The sequence below is a fragment of the Megalops cyprinoides genome, chromosome 15, assembly GCF_013368585.1.
Source record: "Megalops cyprinoides isolate fMegCyp1 chromosome 15, fMegCyp1.pri, whole genome shotgun sequence".
Classification (NCBI taxonomy): domain Eukaryota; kingdom Metazoa; phylum Chordata; class Actinopteri; order Elopiformes; family Megalopidae; genus Megalops; species Megalops cyprinoides.
In genome coordinates, this window is record NC_050597.1 from 19,447,175 (window position 1) to 19,466,246 (window position 19,072).

General features: G+C 41.9%; 1 protein-coding gene across 1 annotated transcript; it reads left to right on the forward strand.

Annotated features, from left to right (window-relative positions):
- Positions 1-1,437: 1,437 nt before the first annotated feature.
- sft2d1 (SFT2 domain containing 1) lies at positions 1,438-18,715 on the forward strand. Its single transcript, XM_036547038.1, has 8 exons — positions 1,438-1,610; positions 3,736-3,822; positions 6,091-6,173; positions 9,386-9,467; positions 10,252-10,287; positions 10,470-10,528; positions 15,268-15,297; positions 18,173-18,715. Exons 1-8 carry the CDS (start codon positions 1,545-1,547, stop codon positions 18,210-18,212), a joined length of 483 nt encoding a protein of 160 aa, XP_036402931.1. The 5' UTR covers positions 1,438-1,544; the 3' UTR covers positions 18,213-18,715.
- The last annotated feature ends 357 nt before the right edge of the window (positions 18,716-19,072 follow it).

A 19,072-nucleotide genomic window follows, 5' to 3' on the forward strand; every position in this document is an offset into this window, starting at 1 on the left:
TTGTGTAACATTTTGTGTTGTTTTGTTTGATACCCTTTGTACTTGACGTTGGGAGTTACCCTGGATAAAACCATCTGCTGGCTGTCAAAAATGTAATGTAATGTTAAATTTAGGCTACTCACTTCTGGCATGTCACTCTGGACAGGATTGTCTGCTGGATGTCAGATACTTTCAATGTAATGTTAAATGTACCTATCTTGTACTCTGCTCTAGAAAAGAGCATCTGATAAATGACAAAATGCAATGCAATGTAAGTGAAAGTAATTTGTCCAGTCCTAAATGTATTGCTTTATGCTTCATTAAAATAACCTTTAACAGCATTTGGTTTAGTGGTGTTATAGAATATGGTCATGTGACCAAGGTGATGCTATGCAAAAGATATGTCAAATAAGTGGCAGAATTCTTATATTGATGCATTGTGAAGTAGAGATTCATAAGCAATATCAATGAAGTCAGCTCTGAATACCAGTTAAAATAATGCTTTAACAAATAGGGCTAGACTATTTCACATTTAAAAACTATAAAAACCATCAAAATGAGCACTTTTTTGGTATAATTTTGTTCTCAGTTTTGTTGTTTCACATATGTTTAAACTAATCAAAAAGAGAGAGGACTTCTGATGATGTGCATACCAAGGTGTTCTGGTAAGCTAGAGGAGGGAGAATCTTAAATTTTCCAACATGAAAGGTTTACAAAGGTGCTAATTAGCTCCATGTTGTCTACAGGGAAAAGGCAGAGGAGATTGAGGAAGATTATATGGTGTTTAACCCCTGTTCCCCATTTGAGTAAATTGTGTGGCTCATGGTTTCGACATAGCATTACCGTACAGGCATTACAGTTGCTGGAATTGGTAAATCAATATTGGGTAAGTGTTCAGACAAAACATTATGACCAATGGCCCTTTTCTTTTCCACCAAAGTTAAGTCCTACAACGCATATTATTTATTTATTTATTTATTTTTAAAAAGGACACTAACCATAAGGGGTACACAGATTAGTGGCATGGCAGGATAGTGTCCAACATCATGCCACTGGAGTTCAATGAAGTTGCAGCTTTTTGTGGCAAGCCACGTAACAAGTCAAATGTTTTTATGCTCTCATCCCTGGAACACAGGGATCTTTTATTTCCTTTGATTCTGTTGCATTTGATTGCATTTGATTTTAGAGCAAATAGTTTTTCTAGAGATTGAGAGAGTTTATACCACCCATTTGTTCTGAGTTTCCATTAAACTAATAAAACTCGACTGAGTTGTGAACATAAAAGTCAAAACTATAGATGCAAATGGAAAGCTGAAATTGAAGTTGAAGCCTGGATTAAAGTTGAACATTTATTGAAAGGTCTACTAGCAGTAGAACTACAACGCCCAAGAGCACTCAGTAGCACAACGAGCTGACGTATTTGCATGCGAACACAGCGGAGATAGCGAGCCCCAGCCCCGTGACTTTGGTAGCTAGTGTAGAGTAGCAGAGAAGTTAGAGGAAGTGTATGAATTTTCGCGTACATTAGTGAAATAGCAAAAGCATTTATAACCTATAGAAAGGCGATGGATAAACTTCGTCGTGTGTTAAGCGGCCAGGAGGAGAACGAAGAGCTTGGTCTTACTGCTCAGGTATAAACACGTGAAAGTCTGTCTAACGTTACTCCTGCATGCACGACTTCGGAATGTTGACTTTCTCGTTTTTGACCGTTACTGACGTCGGTTTTGTATTTATCACATCGCCAATCTGTTAACCTTACTGTCACAGTTATTTTAGATGTTTATTACCTTATCAGCTAACTCAGCGAGATGTCTTTGCAAGATATTGCTGTGGGCAAGCAAACCAATATGATTCTGAAACGACAACTAGCTAGCAGGCTAGTCATCGGCTAGCAAGGTAGCGCCCAGCTTTCTTGATTAGCTAACCACCTAGCTTGGCTAGCTTTGTGTCCGTTTTTCGTGTATTTGATAACTACGTCAGCAGTTGTGAGTTCTACAGGATAGACTAGATAGCTAATTACGTATCAAATGAACAGGGAATGAAGTCCTTATGGCTGCCACCGTGCTGACGTCTGATACAATTTCTGCAGCTAACGTTAGCTAACTAGTTTGCTGGTTAGTCGAGTAAGACCAAATCAAAACAAAAACTAATGTGAACACGTTCATTTCGTGAACCACGACGATCTCAGACTTAACTTAAGCTGTGGGAGACATCTGAGACAGCATGGCGACCTGTCACGGTGTTGCATTATCATGTATTTACAATATAAATAAACATTTACATTTGTACCACTTTGGCTGGGTGGTATCTAAATTGGTGCAACACCCGGGGCGAGCCAGGCGCCACCCATGGGACTCACGTTGGATATTAGATATTATTCGAGAATGTTAATGTTTATTTGCATTTTGCTACCTTTTCCATGCTTACAACGGGAAGTAATGGACCTAATAAGGTAAGGTTTTTTTAATCAACTTCTGTAGATTCTGTCCCTGAGAGCTCTAACCGCGGATCAGTCACTGCCTTTTTTTATTTTTATTTATTTATTTTTTTGAAACTCAGAATTCTTGTGGTCGAGAGAACAAGTTGGTCAAACAGATCCTGTTACGGTTGTAGGGAGCAGGATGTCATTTATTTGTGGTTCTTATGTCGTATTTATTCTTTAAGTTTATAAGCAGTACAGCTGATAATGACAGGACAAACAAATCCAAACAAAAACGTGAAGTTATAAACACGCCAGAAAGGAGAGAAGACATTTTTCTTCTATTGTAATAGACAACGGTATGAAAGAAGAAACGCAAAATGCATACTCATGTATACTGCACAGATTTGGAGTAACCGAGACTGTGTGTTAAACACTATCTGATCTTTCAAAATATCATTATTTCGGCAGTGGGTCAAACCATTTAAGAGGGTATGGGCTTCCATGCACCAAAAGCAGGACTTTCTTGGGAACATTGAAGGCAGGTCCTGGAAGAAAGGATCTTTTGCTGTGCAGAAAAGAGATTGAATTCGATAAAGACTAGTTCTTACACTTACAGTTCTTTTGTCTTTGGAAGGTCATAATTCGACTGAAAACCATTCCGCCATGATTGTCATGTAATGCATGATCTTAAACTTAGTAATAGTAGTAAGAATAATAGTAAAATAATTCATTTATTATTAGATATATGATTTGCAAAGAACTCACCCCATTTTTACACAGAGAAATAAATAACTGCCCCAGATATGACCACACATTCCACACATCTGTGAGCCAGAATTAACCTAGAGATGTCTGCCCTCGCAGGTAACCACCTGAGTTGTCTGCTTCTGTGTACCCTCAGTTGGAGAAGGTGTTTGCTTGGTTTGAAATGATCAGTAGGCCAACATTAGTTTATTGTCCACACTTGTGACAATTTAAGTCAGTGAATTCTTTGAGAAGTTAAACTGAACCATCTTTGCATGAATGTAATTGTCAGAGGCATCATGGGAAAGATGTGTCACCAGAAATACAAGTCAATTCAGCCTGGGATTTGCTGTGATGGAGTATCCTCTTACAATAAGGAAAACATCCCAGTTCTTACGTATTTGAGGTGGGAATGAGTGTGTGTGTGTGTGTGTGTGTGTGTGTGTGTGTGTCTGTGTGTGCACGCCTTGTGAAAAGTCAGCACAGTTGTGTCTCTTTGACGCTGTCAGCGTGTTTTAAGAGATGGCACCAGGCTTTAGGGGCTTCAGGACGTTGTGCACCATGTGACATCCTCCCTTTGTTCTTTTGAGGTCCTGGACGCCTCCACGCTTAGCTACAGCACACGGGTGAAATGGTTCATCATCTGTTTTGCCTGTGGGATCCTGTGCTCCATACTCGTGAGTTTAATTTCCATGCTTCCAGTTTGCAGTCACTTAACCCTGTCTTTGTCTGTTTCTTGTCTTTCTGTACATGGCAGGTTAGAAGACCACAAGCTTATATTTGCATATATATTACTTCTTTCCTCCAGGCACTGACACGTCTTCTTGGCGAATATATTTTACTTTTACTTCACGTTAGTAAAAGTGGTGTAAAAAAAAAGCCTTCCTGTACACCATACTCTGTAACAGCTTTTAAACATTTTGTTTTCAGTGTTGTTGGACTCATTAACCACACAGCAGACTATGAGGTCATTCAGTCAAACTGCTTTGCTGTTTTACATTTACATTTATTCATTTGGCAGACGCTTTTATCCAAAGCGACTTACATAGGTTACAGTTCTTTACAATGTTATCCATTTATACAGCTGGATATTTACTGAGGCAACTGTGGGTTAAGTACCTTGCCCAAGGGTACAGCAGCAGTATCCCAGCGGGGATTGAACTAGCAACCTTTCGGTTACGAGTCCTGCTCCTTAACCACTATGCTACACTGCCGCCCTCAGGATAAACTCAGGATAGGGGATTGAAGCAATTGCTGCATTTTAAATTTACATTCTCTTACAGTAGTTTTAGTTTATTTCACTGCTCACAAAACATGATGATCGACCAATCACATGTGTTACAAGTTCACACATATGCTGAGTGTGGGTTATGCGAGAATGTGAGACACACACAGAGGTGGTAAGCTTGCAGGCTGATCTCAGTTTTCGGCTGATCTCAATTTTAAGCTGATCTCAATTTTTTTAAATCACTTTCGGTTTCTTTCTCATTTCTTCATTACAATTCCTGATTTTTTGTGCACTGGGGTGTGTGTGTGTGTGTGTGTGTGTGTGTGTGTGTGTGTGTGTGTGTGTGTGTGTGTGTGTGTCTGGAGGGGGGGTGCAATACACACACTATTTGCAGAGGTCTAGTGTGATTCAAGTGAATGATTATAGGTAAGTTCTCAGTTTTGGTAATCACATTTAGGTTTCTTTTAATGTAACCTTTCACTTAGAATAAATTTTAACACTGTATTTAATACCAGTCTGTTAACCTGTCATCTTTTACTTATTCTTACTCATCTTCTCTGAAGCAGCACTGCCTGTGTCTCTCTTTCTTTATTTCATTCACTTGCTTCTCCTTCTCCTTTCACTCCCTTCTCTGTCTGACTTAGAGAAACTGAGTATGAGATGACACAGACACCACAAATTGATATTACTCACCATATCGGCTCAACCACTTTGCATGTTCAGCTCACAGACAGCCATATGCAGAAGTGGGCATGTCAGAGTTTGCACCTTTTAAACAGCACATTTTCCCAGGGCCATTAACATTTGAATGTAAAGCACACTACGAGAGAGGAGTTTTAGAAGTCATAAGCATTGTGAAACTTTTTCATTTGAATTCCTAGGTGTCATTTTCATTAGAGTACATACTCTTCTGCTTGAGTAGAGAGATTTAGCGTCTGCTGGTCGATGTTCTTTACAAGCTTACTGGTATGACATTAAGGTCTTTGAGTCTCTGCTACAGAACAATAATAAAAATAAAGCGGACATTCTTAACGCGTTTTGTCTCCTTAGGCACTGTTTTCTTTGCAAGTACTGAAGCTTACTTTCACTTCACAGGAGCAAAACTGGAAAATGTGAAAGTCGTTTGGGTAGCAGTGTAGCGTAGTGGTAGGGAACAGGGCTTGTAACTGAAATGTTGCTGGTTCGATTCCTTGCTTAGTTTAGAAAAACAAAACATTACAATTTGTATATTAGGGCGGTGTCCATCAGGAAATTTAAAGAGATCCTTTTACCCTCATTTCATGATACAATATGATGTGATATGGCTTATTGCCACTAGGTGGCGTAGGCACTGTTTTAATGTATTGTGTTTCCATTTTGAAAGTAGCACTGTTGTTTCCTAAACTTGGTTGGTCAGACGTTTTTGAATTGAAAAGGTTCTCTCAGAACTGTTGTATAAGTGATTTTACTTCCATGACATGAAGTATGTAGTTGGAGCACAATTGTAGATTTTTTTTGCTCTCATTCAATCAAGCAAGTAAGGCCAAAGAAATAGTTATTGGCACAGTTTTGGTTCCAGTAATAGTAAGTATTGTATAGGATAAAGGTGACACTGATGAGAGAGTACAGACATTTCTGATACCTATAGAATGCAGGAGAGGATGGCTTTGATGATATACACAGGTATGAATAGCTCTGTTTCAGTGTGATGATGTGTCTCTTTATTTGATTCAAACAGGGAACAGCACTGCTTTTCTTACCCAAAGGCACTCAGCTCTTTGCTGTGTTCTACACATTGGGGAACATTGCCGCCCTGGCAAGGTAAGATTTCCTCTCAGCTGCAGCCAAACTGCTTTAAGGAGCTTGTGTATGCGTCTGTCTCAGAAGGTCAGGGACTACTCTGCATTTTTGTAAGTCGGTCTGGATAAGAGCATCTGTTACATCACAGAATGCAAATGTACGCTACTGTATATTTTGCTCTCATATTTACAAAATTAGACTAAATCACTGTCTTGGCCCTTGTTTGTTTTGCCATCATTTTTAGCATTAAGATTATCATCTGCAGTGAGAGGCTAAGATTTAATGAAGGCTGTCCTGTTACATGTCATTAGTGGTTCACTCATTTTAACTGCACAGTTTTTTTTTTGCTATATCGAGCGCAGTCTTTTGATTGGTTTATACAGTTAATGATTGACAGCACATGGTAGCTCCTCCTCATGATGGGATTCACGAAGCCTCACTCTTTCATAACTAGTTAACAGCCCCTGCTGAGCCAATGTGTCTAACAGCATCAGGCCCTCCCCATTTCCCAGTTAACATTTGGTTAATGTGTAGACGTTTCAGGCCCATTTGGTGGGAACATTCCTGCTAAAAATCTCAAGGTAGAGTTAATCATTTTAAAATGTTTTTGCAGTTGGTTTCATAAGCTTTATTTACGCAGTTTTTTTTTTTTTTCAGTCATGGTTTAAGCGCATCAAATTTGATGGTATTTTTGTCCCATATCATCCAGATTTGTTGCCAGAATATAAATGTAACATTTGAGGCTGAGAAGCAGGGATATGTAACACTTCAGTGTGGGTGTAAAGTCTACCGTGCACGAAATGCTCTTTTGTTTCAGTGGTTACATCACTGTACCAAACTACCCTGAGTACCTAAGCACAGCTTCTCAGCAAAAGTGTTTTAAAAATGACACTAAAGGAAGACATTTGGGTGAATGCACCAAGCACACGCACACCAGACTGCTTATACAACACATTCCACAGCAAAGTGTCTGCTTTTGAGTGATTACGCTCCAGAACGGACAGTCCGTTATTCAGAGAGCCGTTTTACCAGCCATCTGTGTGACGACGGCCTGGCTGCTGAATTTCAGACAGCCTTTCCTTTCACACCTGGAAGCAAAATGTTTATTGAGATCATCTGAGGACAGTTACACAGCATTACATAATTTATTTTTCCTCAGCACAAGGCTTTTATGCAGAACAACTTACTCAGATTACATTTACCAGATTATCTGTTACACAGCTGAATGTGTACTAGAGTAATTTGGAGTATGTGCGCTCTTCAGGTGGTTACAAGGTGTGGCTCCCTTCCCCACAGTGGCAAAAAGTGAAGGGGCATTGTGGTCCCAAAGCTTGCTAGAGACGAATATGGAAAAGTACAGACGTCACCTTGCAAATGCAAATCATTGTGTTGTTATTGCCATCTTGAGGCACTAGGTAGTGTTCCAGAACATACTGTGTCAGGTTTCTGTGTGTTTTACCATGCATGTGTGTGGCTGTCTAATGTTTCAAACTGTAAAACAGGTTTGTTTTGAATCCATGTGGGAAAATTATGATGGCCTAGTGCATTATCAGCAAAACAGACATGTTTGTCCTTGCTTTGTAAACAGCACCACTTTATGCCGTAGCGTTCCACAGTACTGACACAGCATGTTTCAGTAACATAAGTGTAAGATTAGTACAATATTGTGTTAGATGTCACCTTCCTGTCACAGGAATGTTGTGGGGACGTAGCTTGTTAGCTGTTGCTACAAACACTGTTGCATGTAATTTCTGAGAGAGTTTCATGCACAGATAAAGATTTTGCTGTACTGCACAGCAGTGGAGCCCAAGGCTGACGTTGCCAAAAGTGAGCACAGTCATTAAAATGCTATTTTAACTGAACCTGGAAAGGAAACGTTTCAGGGATTTTCCCCCGTCCCAGATTCCATACTGTCTGCACCTTTTCCAGGTCACTAGGACTGCAAGACATTATGGCCCTCAAGTGAAATACCTGTCTGAGGTTGTTGCCATGGTGGTGCGGTCAGAGAGACAGGTGTGGTCACATGCAAGGTTACAAGGCCCTGCCCTAATCACTGGAGTGACTGGTGCAGGCTTGTTCAAACAGAACTGCTTAAAACCCTAAAGCAAACTCTTCTATTGTTCTTGGGCTGCTACCCAATGTACACAGCAACACAGTGTCTCACAGGTTTGTTAGCACGGCTTGGACAGTGTCTTTATCTCTGTTGTACCTGCTTTAGGTACTTCATTACAGTAGCTGATTAAGCGTCTTCTGAAGTCTGATATTGTATCTTTTTTGAGGTGAGACACTACACTGTTGGCATTTTCTTGTCTTCATTGAAGAATAGCGTGTCCTTGCATTATGACTTCTAGTCGATGCAGTACGACCTTTGTCCTCATCAGGATTCATTCAGTTCATTTCCTTTGCAGCTGCTGACTTGCTACTCCAGGTTATGAATAACTTAATTCTTCACCACAAAACACTAATTTCCCAGTACATTTCAGGACCATGTCTCAACCTTGAACCAAGAATTGTGTTCACACTGCTGCTCTGACCACCAGTCCTCAGTGCTCCATTGTCCACTGAGTGACATTGCAGCCTCACTGAAGTGTGGGAAATTCGCTTTTGGATGTGATGGTAATGTCATCACCCAAGGTGTCTTGTCATGTTTCTGAAATAAATGAGGATGAGGGTAACAATGAAAGGGCATTGTCACTGCCAATATCTACCTATACCTCGCCTGAAGACCCTTAAAATGAGAAGTGCCCAATAGTCAAATGAATCAGTCTGCAGTCTCCATGGACAACACCTACATAATGACTAGAGCTATGATCTCCGTGACCTGGCATTTCATATGCATTCTGTTAATCATTGCCCATTTCATCGGAGCCCTCCAGTAATGGGGCAGGTATTGACACATTCTTAGTAAGGTTTCGCCATACTTGGAAGTTGCATGGAAGGGAGTTTCTAATGCCCAAAATGTTCTGAACAATTTGTCAGCCTTAAGAGTGTCTAGTGCTGCTGGTCACTTAAAAATGGAATGTATTTTCCCCCTACTATTTTAACGCTCATGTTAAGTCAAAAGTTGGACTGACCAGCTATTCCATGAAGTCCAACTAGGTAACTGATCACATGTCACACAGGAAGGTAAATGTCCTTAACACTGGTGTGGGGACTGCCTTTCTTATGTCACACACTTGCAGGTGATATGTTATTAATTGGGGCTCATGGCTTGCTGCCTCTTCTCCTAACAGCACCTGTTTCCTGATGGGACCCCTGAAGCAGCTGAAGCGCATGTTTGAACCTACCAGGCTGCTCGCCACATGTGTGATGCTGGTAAGGACAGCCCTGCTCTCCACCACCTGATCCTCAATACATCCCATTGGCTTGTGCAAAGGATTATTAATTGATAGATAGAGGTTCTAACCTTGGCTTTCATTCCTAGAACCAGTCTTTAATGCATAGAAATCCAGGAAAGGTGTTAAGTTGGACAAGAAGACCATATAACCATCAGCCTTGTTTAGGGTCAGTGTGGTCTGTGTTTAGAGTCAACAAGTTATGTCCAGCCAGATGTTTTTCCTGCATTATGTTCTCAAACGCTTCAGCTCTGACTGAAATGGATTAGAAAATGCCAGTATAAGTGTTGTTGATTCTTCCTAGACCAGGTCAGCTGTTGAAGTGGTCTGTAACTCATGAGGTGTAGTCAGTTAAAATGGGTTGATAAACTAAACTGAACTCTCCTGTCCTTAGTTTTGCTATTGAGCCTTGCATGTGACTCTCTTGCTGTTGTTGCCGGGGGTAAAAACTTAACACACCCTTGCGATGGCTGTTTCGCACCTCAGGCCTCTGGAGAGCTTAATGACATTGTGCTGATTGAACATACTCCCGGTTGCAACTAAACATCTGAAACTTTTTAAGACTCCCTCCTTAAGGCCACAGAGGGATTATAAAGATATTGGTGTCAGGTCAGTGGTTCAGACAAACGGTTGGCTGAAGCCAAGTGGAATTATGCAGTGACCCTGTCCCAAAAAAACAACACTTTACTGTGGAAGGAAATGCATGTGATCTGTGTGACAGATTGGCATAGCCTAATGATGCTGTCTGTCTTTTTCCCTCCTAGCTTTGCCTCATATTGACCTTGTGTTCAGTGTTTTGGGTATGTTTGTTTTGTAATATTTTTTTGTTAAATAATAGCTGAATCAAATTTGGAAAAAATAGCCCAAATTAGCTATCTTAAAAACTGTCCATAGTGAAAACATGACTTTTTAAAGCAGAAATACTAAAATATGTCTTAATTAATGAAACAATGTGGTTTGATTTTTTTTTCTTATTTTCTAGTGGCATAAAAGGGGATTGGCCATCCTATTCTGCATATTACAGTTCTTGGCAATGACATGGTAAGCCCTTTCTTTCGCTATCATCTTCTGTGGTGATTACATGACCCTTGAAACAAATGGCTGTATTTGTTACATATTTAAACTGCCCCTTTTCAAGTTCTTTATCGCAGTTCACAATGATTAAGTGCCATTGTGAAAGAGGACGATTACACAAAGTCGATTTTTTAAGGATTAAAGCATCTGCAAAATGAATAAATGTAAATGCTGTTAGGTAAAAATATATCCACTTGTGTTCTGCACAAGATAAGTGGAATGGAAGCATTCCAGCTAACTGTTTGGTGTCCTAACTAGGAACAAAACCTAATTCCTGGACGACTTCTTCCTCCAAGCTCATTTTGCACATTGGTGTCTCTGGCTGTGAAGGTGCTGATCACTCCGGGCAGCCAGCTGGCCCTCTCTCTCAGGCCCTGTCTGAGTACGCTGGACCCGGGCTTTATCAAGCACGTGCTAAATCTTGTTTACAGCAAAACTCTTTAAGGCGGATCCCGTGCATGCTCGATGCGCCACGGCTTACTTCCTGCAAGAGCTCCCTCTTCTCTTTATATAACCTGGCATGTCATTCTGAGGCTTTGTGCCCTGTGTGAGAGCTGGAGGAGATGTGCCTAAAAGAGGCAACATTTTCATACGATAGGGTAGGCTTATTTTGAAAGGTCTGCTAGACCAAGGGACTTGCTGTTAAGAAGCGATGGTGACATGTGAGTGGCCTGTAGTAAGGGATTATGGGATACCCTCTTTGAAAAAGCCTTATTTCTTTTTTGGTTACAGGTAGCGTGTATATATAGTCCATCTTTTGTCACTCTAGCAGGACACTGACATGATGTAGCTGGCAGCTCCTGATGTTCCATGTCCTGAATCTGTCTAAAATGAAGACACTGACTATGAAGTTGTCTTTGTTTGTCCCCACTCTGCACCAGCAAAGCACACAGGGTTCCTCACAATGCAGACACCTCTGTTGTGTTATTCATAAAGCATCTTAGACGTCATCTGACTTTGAACATTTGAGCAGGTCTGTGTGATTTCTGCTGAAGGCTCTTTTTATGTATGAATAAGAGGTGTTTGTGCTGTCTGGATGACGCATTCAAAGTCCTGCTTTTTGACCACTTTGTAACACACATTGAGAACCACTGCTCTGTAGAGAAGTAATGTTGTGCTATTATTGGTCATGTTGTTTTTGTTCTAATTATTGTTACTGTCATGACTTAGCAGATGGCCTTGTCTGGTTCAATGCACAGTTTTTAATACCACAGTTACAATAGCAAACACAATGAGGAATAATCTAGAATTAATTACATACTTTGCAATGGAATTACAGTTGAGAACCCTTCAAAAACAAGTATAGGGACATTAAATGTTACGATGCAAAAGTCATTTGCATTATGAAAAGGAATTACAGGGTTGAGTGCAGTTGTATGTTGTTTGCCGTTTTTAGTGTCACCTTGTAGTTCTGGGCACCCATTATTGACGGTTTCAAGGTGCAAACTCTAGACGGCACACGCAATCCAGGTGACGTGACTGCTGTCCCAGTCCGGTAAAGGGCTCATTCCTCAGCTGTCAGCCCGGAGGTCAGCGGGGCGCTCCGCGCACGCGCAGAAGCGTTCTGACGGCGCCCGGGGTTCCTCGGCTCCTCTCCCGACCTCGCCCGCGGAGAGAGGAGGCAGATGGGTCTTATTGCGGTTAACGAGCTGAACGTGCCCTCGAGGGGAGCGCGCGCTAATCTCATCCGCTAAACGCGTCACGGCCCCCGTGGCCGATAACGAGGGCAAGAGCACGAGGAGCAGCGGGGCTGCGAATGCCCGCGGCAGCTACGCCAAGTGACCAGGTGTGTGTCGTCAGCACCGATTAGTCAGAGCGTGATCTGGCGCTAAAATTGTGTGTAGGGGGGTGTACCGAGTATTTTTACACTTGCTAGTTTCTTCTTTTAAATCAAAGGACAGTGTCATTGATTTTTTTGTACTTTTACTCAGAAATGTACAAGAATATTGGCAGCAAACTTAGTTTCTGTGGTCGTCTGACCCTCTTATCCTATTTGGTGTGTTTGTTCATCCCTTGCTGATGTTCTCAGACCAGCTGACACAGCTGTGTCAGTAGGGCAGGAGTTCAGATGAAGGTCTTTGTGTTGTGACCATAAGTTTCAGTATTAAAACTTACAGTTTGGGGGTTATGTCATTACATACATCTAGGGTTTTTAACAGTGCAGTATGGGTAACGTGCCAAAGACACGGCACCTGTGTTCTGCGCTGGGATTCAAACCATTGATCCCCAGGGGCAAAGTGAAGTGTAGCACTGCTTGTCCCCATATTAACACATCTGATATTAAGAGAAAATATAGGGAGACAATGGACAGCTTGTGGGGCAATGGTGCCTTCAGATTTCTGCCCATGTCCAGACTCAGCTGCCAGTGACAGTGTGTGTGTGGTGCGTCCGTCCGTGTGCGTCCGTCCGTGTGCGTCCGTCCGTGTGCGTCCGTGTGCATGCGTGTGTGTGTGTGTGTGTGTGTATATATGTGTGTGTGTGTATATGTGCGCACACGCATGCAGGCAGGAAGAGAACAGCCAGAGCAGCCTACCTGCCTGTCGCAGTTCCCACGTCACCAGATCTGGATTCGCTGCAGTGTCATTGCTGCCACTTTACAGTCTTCACATTCACCTCCCTCGCTGCTGACTCAGACTGTGGGCCTGGCTGCGTCAGACGAGCGTAGTCTTGGCAACCGCCCGTCGGATGTGCGAGGGCCCTGAGTGCGCGCGAGCTCAAGCGTCGGTTCCCGTAACAGTGCAGCCAGCCACTGACCCGTGTCCCCCCCCGTTCTGGACGGGAAGCCAGGGGAATTCCTCCTCCTCGCTCGGATGTGCAAATGGCACGCCGTGCCAGGCGAGCCAACACAGCTCCCTGTACCCGCTCTCGGGTTAAACGCTCATCTGGGAATTCATGCGCATCTGCTGCAGCTTCATTTCCTGTCAGAGTGGCTCAGTTCCGTGATCTACTCAAAGGGCAAAGTAGATTTGCTCTCAATGTTTCCTCAGTGGTTGTTAGGGGTACCAGGCAAAATTTTCCTCCTACCTCCTCCTGAACATGACTTCCTCTCTTTTGCCAAAGGGTCGCTGCGTTTCGTCTCAAGTTATACCTCTTAGAACTTAATTTGCTCATATGAAATGTGTCCTGTTAAGTAAAGCCCTGCAACCTGAACCATGGCAAAACATGTTGGATCCGGCTGGTGTGGGACTATCATTTCATTAGAGCATTCGAGTTCCCGCTGGGTCAGGCTTAAATCTCTTTTTGAATGAATGACATGTACACAAAGGGAATTAACGTTTTCCATGCTACAGAATATACCCATATGGAGGATTAGTTTATTTACTTACTGAATAAGACAGCCTTTTCGCCTAAATACCCTCTGTTACTCGAAAAGCACTGTTCATTTGTTGAACTGTTGAGCTTAGTTGTCCTATTTCATTTATTTAATTGTACAGGTTTTATTCACCATACAGTGCACTGTTGTCCCAACAAGGATGGGCTGTATTGTGTGAGTGTAAGCTACGGAATGTTACATGCAGTGGGATTCATTTATTTTTTTTGTATGGACCTTTATTCACTGTGTTGGGTCTGTTGGGAGGATAGGTATGTCATCCACCAAGTTGCAGGTTGGCAGGGTACAGACCATACTTGCACAGTGATAGTTAAACCCTGTTCAAACCATAGTGACCCTTTCATTTCCTTCTCTGCCATTTGAGCTCATTCAGCCCCACAGTAAATGGCCCATCCTGGACCATTTTTCTCATCCTGTCATATATGGTCACTCACCTTGTGGTGTTTCTCCATGTTAATTTTCTCACTGCATCACATCATTGCTAATCCTCCAGTAGCTCTAATAGTGCCTTTCCCCAATGGTCCTGTCAGGATAGCATAGTCAACCTGTAGTGATATCTATTCTCTGTAGTCTGTTAATACCAAGTACAGGCACAGACACCATCGGTGTGATAATACCACAATATCCTGATGCCTTGAAACCTGCATGCTTGTTGATTTTTTTAAAGATATTTTTGCATATTAAAATGTTTTTAAAGTATAATTAAACATTAAAAAGCTTAATGATGTAGTGTGGGCAAATGTATTTGCTGTAGGATGGCCTCTTATTGGTATCACTACTTTAAGGGGCAGTGCTGTTTTTACAAATATGTATATACTGACATACTGACATGGAGAATATTTGATTTGTCCCTGAGAGTGACATTGCATAGTTGTACACTGAAAGTGTCTTGGTAGAGATTAGATTTATATTGGTGCACTGAATATCTCAGATTTCATCTCCGTTTCATCTGCAACAAGAGATGACCATATTTTGCCCTTCAGTTGTTTTGTTTTATATAATGATAGGGTCATTATTAGATTATTATGTAAGATTAATTTTGCATTAATGTTGGGCCTAGATTATTTTCCCCACTCGGTTTAAGCACTTCGTGGGTCCCCTTGGAGGCTTATCTGTGACGTTTAAATGGATTTTAGACACTAATTCAATTTTTTTTTTTTTTTTGGTTTGGTCCAGCTGCTGTCTCAGGAGAAGTTATGCACTTTTTTCCCTGTCCCCTGATTAAAGGGACCGGTAATCTGGTTGAGTAAGAAGAGTGTTGTTCCCCCCACCCCCCCCATCCCAGTGTGCTAAATGACTGCATCCCCTTCTCTCCTCAGAAAGGTCAGGGGGATTATATCTAATGCCTTTTACCTTTTTCCCTGTTGTTTTACAGGTACAGCATCTCCTACATTCCATTCGCCAGGTAAGAGCTTCCCTCAGATGCTCATTGGTCCACAGGTGTAAGTGATGCATTCCCTCAGACGCATTCAGTGTCATTACACTACATTGTTTATTGATTTTATTCATAGCAGACACTCTACTCACAACCAAGAGGATTTACAGAGTACACAATTTATGAAATGGTCCTGTGCTATCTCAGATTCAGTGAGGTCCCTCATGTCTGAGCCTGAGGGAGGATCTGGAAATTCTATTAAAATCATTTCAGGTGTCTCCACGTCCATGGAAACGCAGCACATTGAGCTTCTGTGAGCTGTGTCCTGTATTGTTCATGGCATTATACAGGATGCTTTTTCGCACTCCTCCATTCATTCTTGTGCTGTCTTTACATTTGCTCCACTTGGTGTTAGATGCTTTGGTTATAAGCTAACGATCCCTGAAACTTTCAGTCCCGATTGAGAATGAAAACGGTGCACCACAAATGGCATCGTTCCAAGTGGAACATATACACAGATGTACAGACAGACACACACACACATAAAACGCACACTCAGAGAGATGCGAGCTCACACACACACACACACACACAGGAACAGACAGTGAGGGATGAGTGGGGGTAGGGCGACCCTTGAATGAAAACATGTTTTTATTTACCTCTGCGCGCTGGCTTGTTTTCTCCAACCATATGGCGCTAAATGCAGACCAGGAGCACGCTGAGCTCCCAGAGCCACACAAATGGCCACTTGTTTATTTTTTCACTCCCTGGATAGACTCTTTGTGGCTATTTACATTATCCATTAATGTTCAAAACAAAACAAAATACAGTTAGATTTTGCTGTTTATTTTAGTGTCTATTGTGTAGCCGGTGAAATATTCACACAAGGTGCAGGAGAGCATGGAAGTGTCCTTTTTACCCCTGTTCGTGCGCTCCCAAACTGATGTCAGGGTTAAGCCTCCATTAAAGGTTTTTTTTCAAGAGAGATTACAAATGGCTTGCGTTTAGCACGTAACACATTTATCTAATTAGAGCCCTGGTCTGAATGGATTTTTAAGTTCTTCAGAGAAAGACTTGAAAATGAAACCTCAGAGAGGTGCTTGGTTGCATATGTACAACATGAGTACAACAAACCACAATTATGGCCCAATATATCATTGGGATTTTTATTTTTTTTAGTCAAACTCTTTTTGTTTGTCGTTCAGCCCCCTTTGTTATTTTTGGTGATGCAGTGGTCCTGACACCAGGGAGGACGTGGGCTTTTGGCAGCCGTAGTAGTTGGGGGGGTGGGGGGGTGGCAGACACTGTGCCCCCATCTTGTGTTGTGCTGGAATGCCGATGCTGTGTGGAGGCACCCTTTCTCTGGTCCCCCAACCCCTCTTGCCCCTCCCCCCAAAGGCTCAGAAACTGCACACACGCAGGCGTCTCGGTAATCCATCCCGACAGCTTAGGAGTCCCCCGCCTGCGGCCTGTCAATTCCTCCCAAGGGCAGAGGAGGGGAGGGCGGAGACAAAGCCCGGCCATAGAGCCTCTGTGAAACCTGCCAGCAGGGCTGCAGCGCATATGAAACATCTTCATGATAATGTCTGATCTCTGCGCCACGCTTCTTTGTTGTGCCACCCCCCCAGCTTTGGTGAAAACGGGACACATCTTCCGTGTGTTGAATTATTATAAGACACTGTATATAAGCCCTTGCTTGGCTGAAAGCTTTTACTTTGTCGTGATGGGATTAATAAATCTTGCTTTGTGGTATGTCTTGGTTTTTGTTGTTTTTGTTATAGGACGGATTGTGTTGGCCATCCAAGTATTTTGACAGTGAAGACACAAACAGGGCAGTTTTCAGTCTGAAAACCAACATTCTTGTGGTCCTTCCGGGTTTGGGGTCTTTCAGACTGTGTTAAATGGCTAAAGCTGATCTCTTTAATCATATTATGATATCTTACTGTGGTTTACCCAGTTGGCACTATATATAGCCATTCTCAGCCAGTTTAGAAACCTGCTGCAGCTGCTGTTTTTGACGTGTGGCTATGGGACACGTTGCTATGATATTTCATCAGAAAAAAAAGGGGTCGTCTCTAAATCATCATTTATTCACTGTGTTTTTTTTAAATGTTGAACGCTGAAATAGCAGTCTGACCTCACTGTAGTGTTTTTCAAAGAAAAGAAGGGATGTGGCAGGGAGAGGGTGCGGATTAGCAGGGTTGAAAGAAGTATTTGTATTCTGTGTGTGTGTGTGTGTGGGGGTGAACTACGTATCTGGGCTCTAGAGAGAGTTACCATCTTCACGCACCCACGCTTCCCGGTCTTTGTTACGATTTTCTCCCCCTCCCTACTTTCTTTAACCTGGTCTGGTTTCACACCTCCTCTTCCAGTGAATTTTGAGTAAGGGATGTATTTTCTGCATAGCAACACAGAGAGACGGGAGGGCGAGAAAGAGGGAAGCAGGAAAAGCGGCAGGCAAGGCAGCGTGACCTTGTTCTGCTGTTGCTGTGGTGATTGCTGATATTGCATCATCCCAACACCACGTTACCTGAAGGGGGGGTGGGGGGGGGGGGTTGTTCATCACTCTGAGCATGTGCCGCTTTCCCGCCAAAACGTGATTAAATATTCATGAGCTACGCCCCAGCCACCACAACAAAGGGAGAGCGTACACAAAGACAGCTATAATTCAGACTATATGGCACAGTGAAGACGGGAGAGGGTGTTTAAATAGGCTTTTCAGATATAGGTTTTCCCATTTCCTCTCGTTCATTTTTTTTTTTTTTGCTTGGGTATGTTTTTTTCAGCCATTACAAGTCTCATGAAGTAGTATAGTCTAATATAATTTAACACAATAGTTCACCCAAGCTTTTTGTGTGTACTCTTTAGGAGAATGTTTCCATGACAATGTGTTTTTGTTTTCTAGGGATGCTGTCATGAAGTGCTTCACCTCATGTCTGAGTTAAAGCCACCTTTTGCCAGCATATCATGTGAAGAGTGGTCCTAATATGCAAACAGAGTAAATATGTAAAATAATACATTTTATTTCATGTTATTTTTTTCTTAGATATACTCAGAAACATTTCTTGATATGGCTTTTGTATAATTGTATTGACAGCTATTAGAGACTACATACATGTACTAACATGGCTGTATTATACTTGCACAAAGAGAGATCATTTCCTTTTTTATGTGAGTGTATGCTTTGGGTGAGAGAAAGCTGAATGCTTAATGAAAATATTTAAGAACCTTTATAATATATTATAGGCCAGAATGATACCAGATTCTTGTGTGGTTCCTGCAAAAGGGTTGGAAATAATGTCTTAATACATTTTTTGGATTACTGGCAACAAGCTGTGCTTTCATTTTTCATTTTACATGATCTAGGCAGTAAAGGCATTATGACTTAACAAATACTTTGTACCCTGTAAGAAAAAAAAATATTTTTACAAATGATTTTGAACTTCACTCCATGCAATAAATGACTTGTTCAACAAAAATCCTGTGGTCCAGTTTATGTCATTGAATCAATGGAATTAGATCCATTAATGCTGCTCATTACAGTATGTACTGTTAAAAGATGAGAAACATGGACTCTGGCTTGAGGGGTGGAGAGCAATGGGCTGTTAAAAATATGGTGACTCCTCTCTGTTTCAAATGATGTTATATTATTCAGTTGGCGACAGTAGAACAGCCATTACCTCAACAGGGCATCACAGCGCGTTAAGCTCTGTGTTTATTCAGCTGCAGATCCAAAGACATGGAACTAATGACTTTTTTTTCTCTCCTGCACGTGCTGAGTGAGAAGAAGTTTCTCTCTCTCTTC

What these genes read in the sequence shown, in the direction of transcription:
- sft2d1 (XM_036547038.1), top strand. Translation starts at nt 1,545, where the DNA reads ATGGATAAACTTCGTCGTGTGTTAAGCGGCCAGGAGGAGAACGAAGAG. An exon ending in AGCTTGGTCTTACTGCTCAG is followed by an intron (nt 1,611 to 3,735) that starts GTATAAACACGT and finishes TGTTCTTTTGAG; the next exon opens with GTCCTGGACGCCTCCACGCT. An exon ending in TCCTACATTCCATTCGCCAG is followed by an intron (nt 15,298 to 18,172) that starts GTAAGAGCTTCC and finishes TTTGTTTTCTAG; the next exon opens with GGATGCTGTCATGAAGTGCT.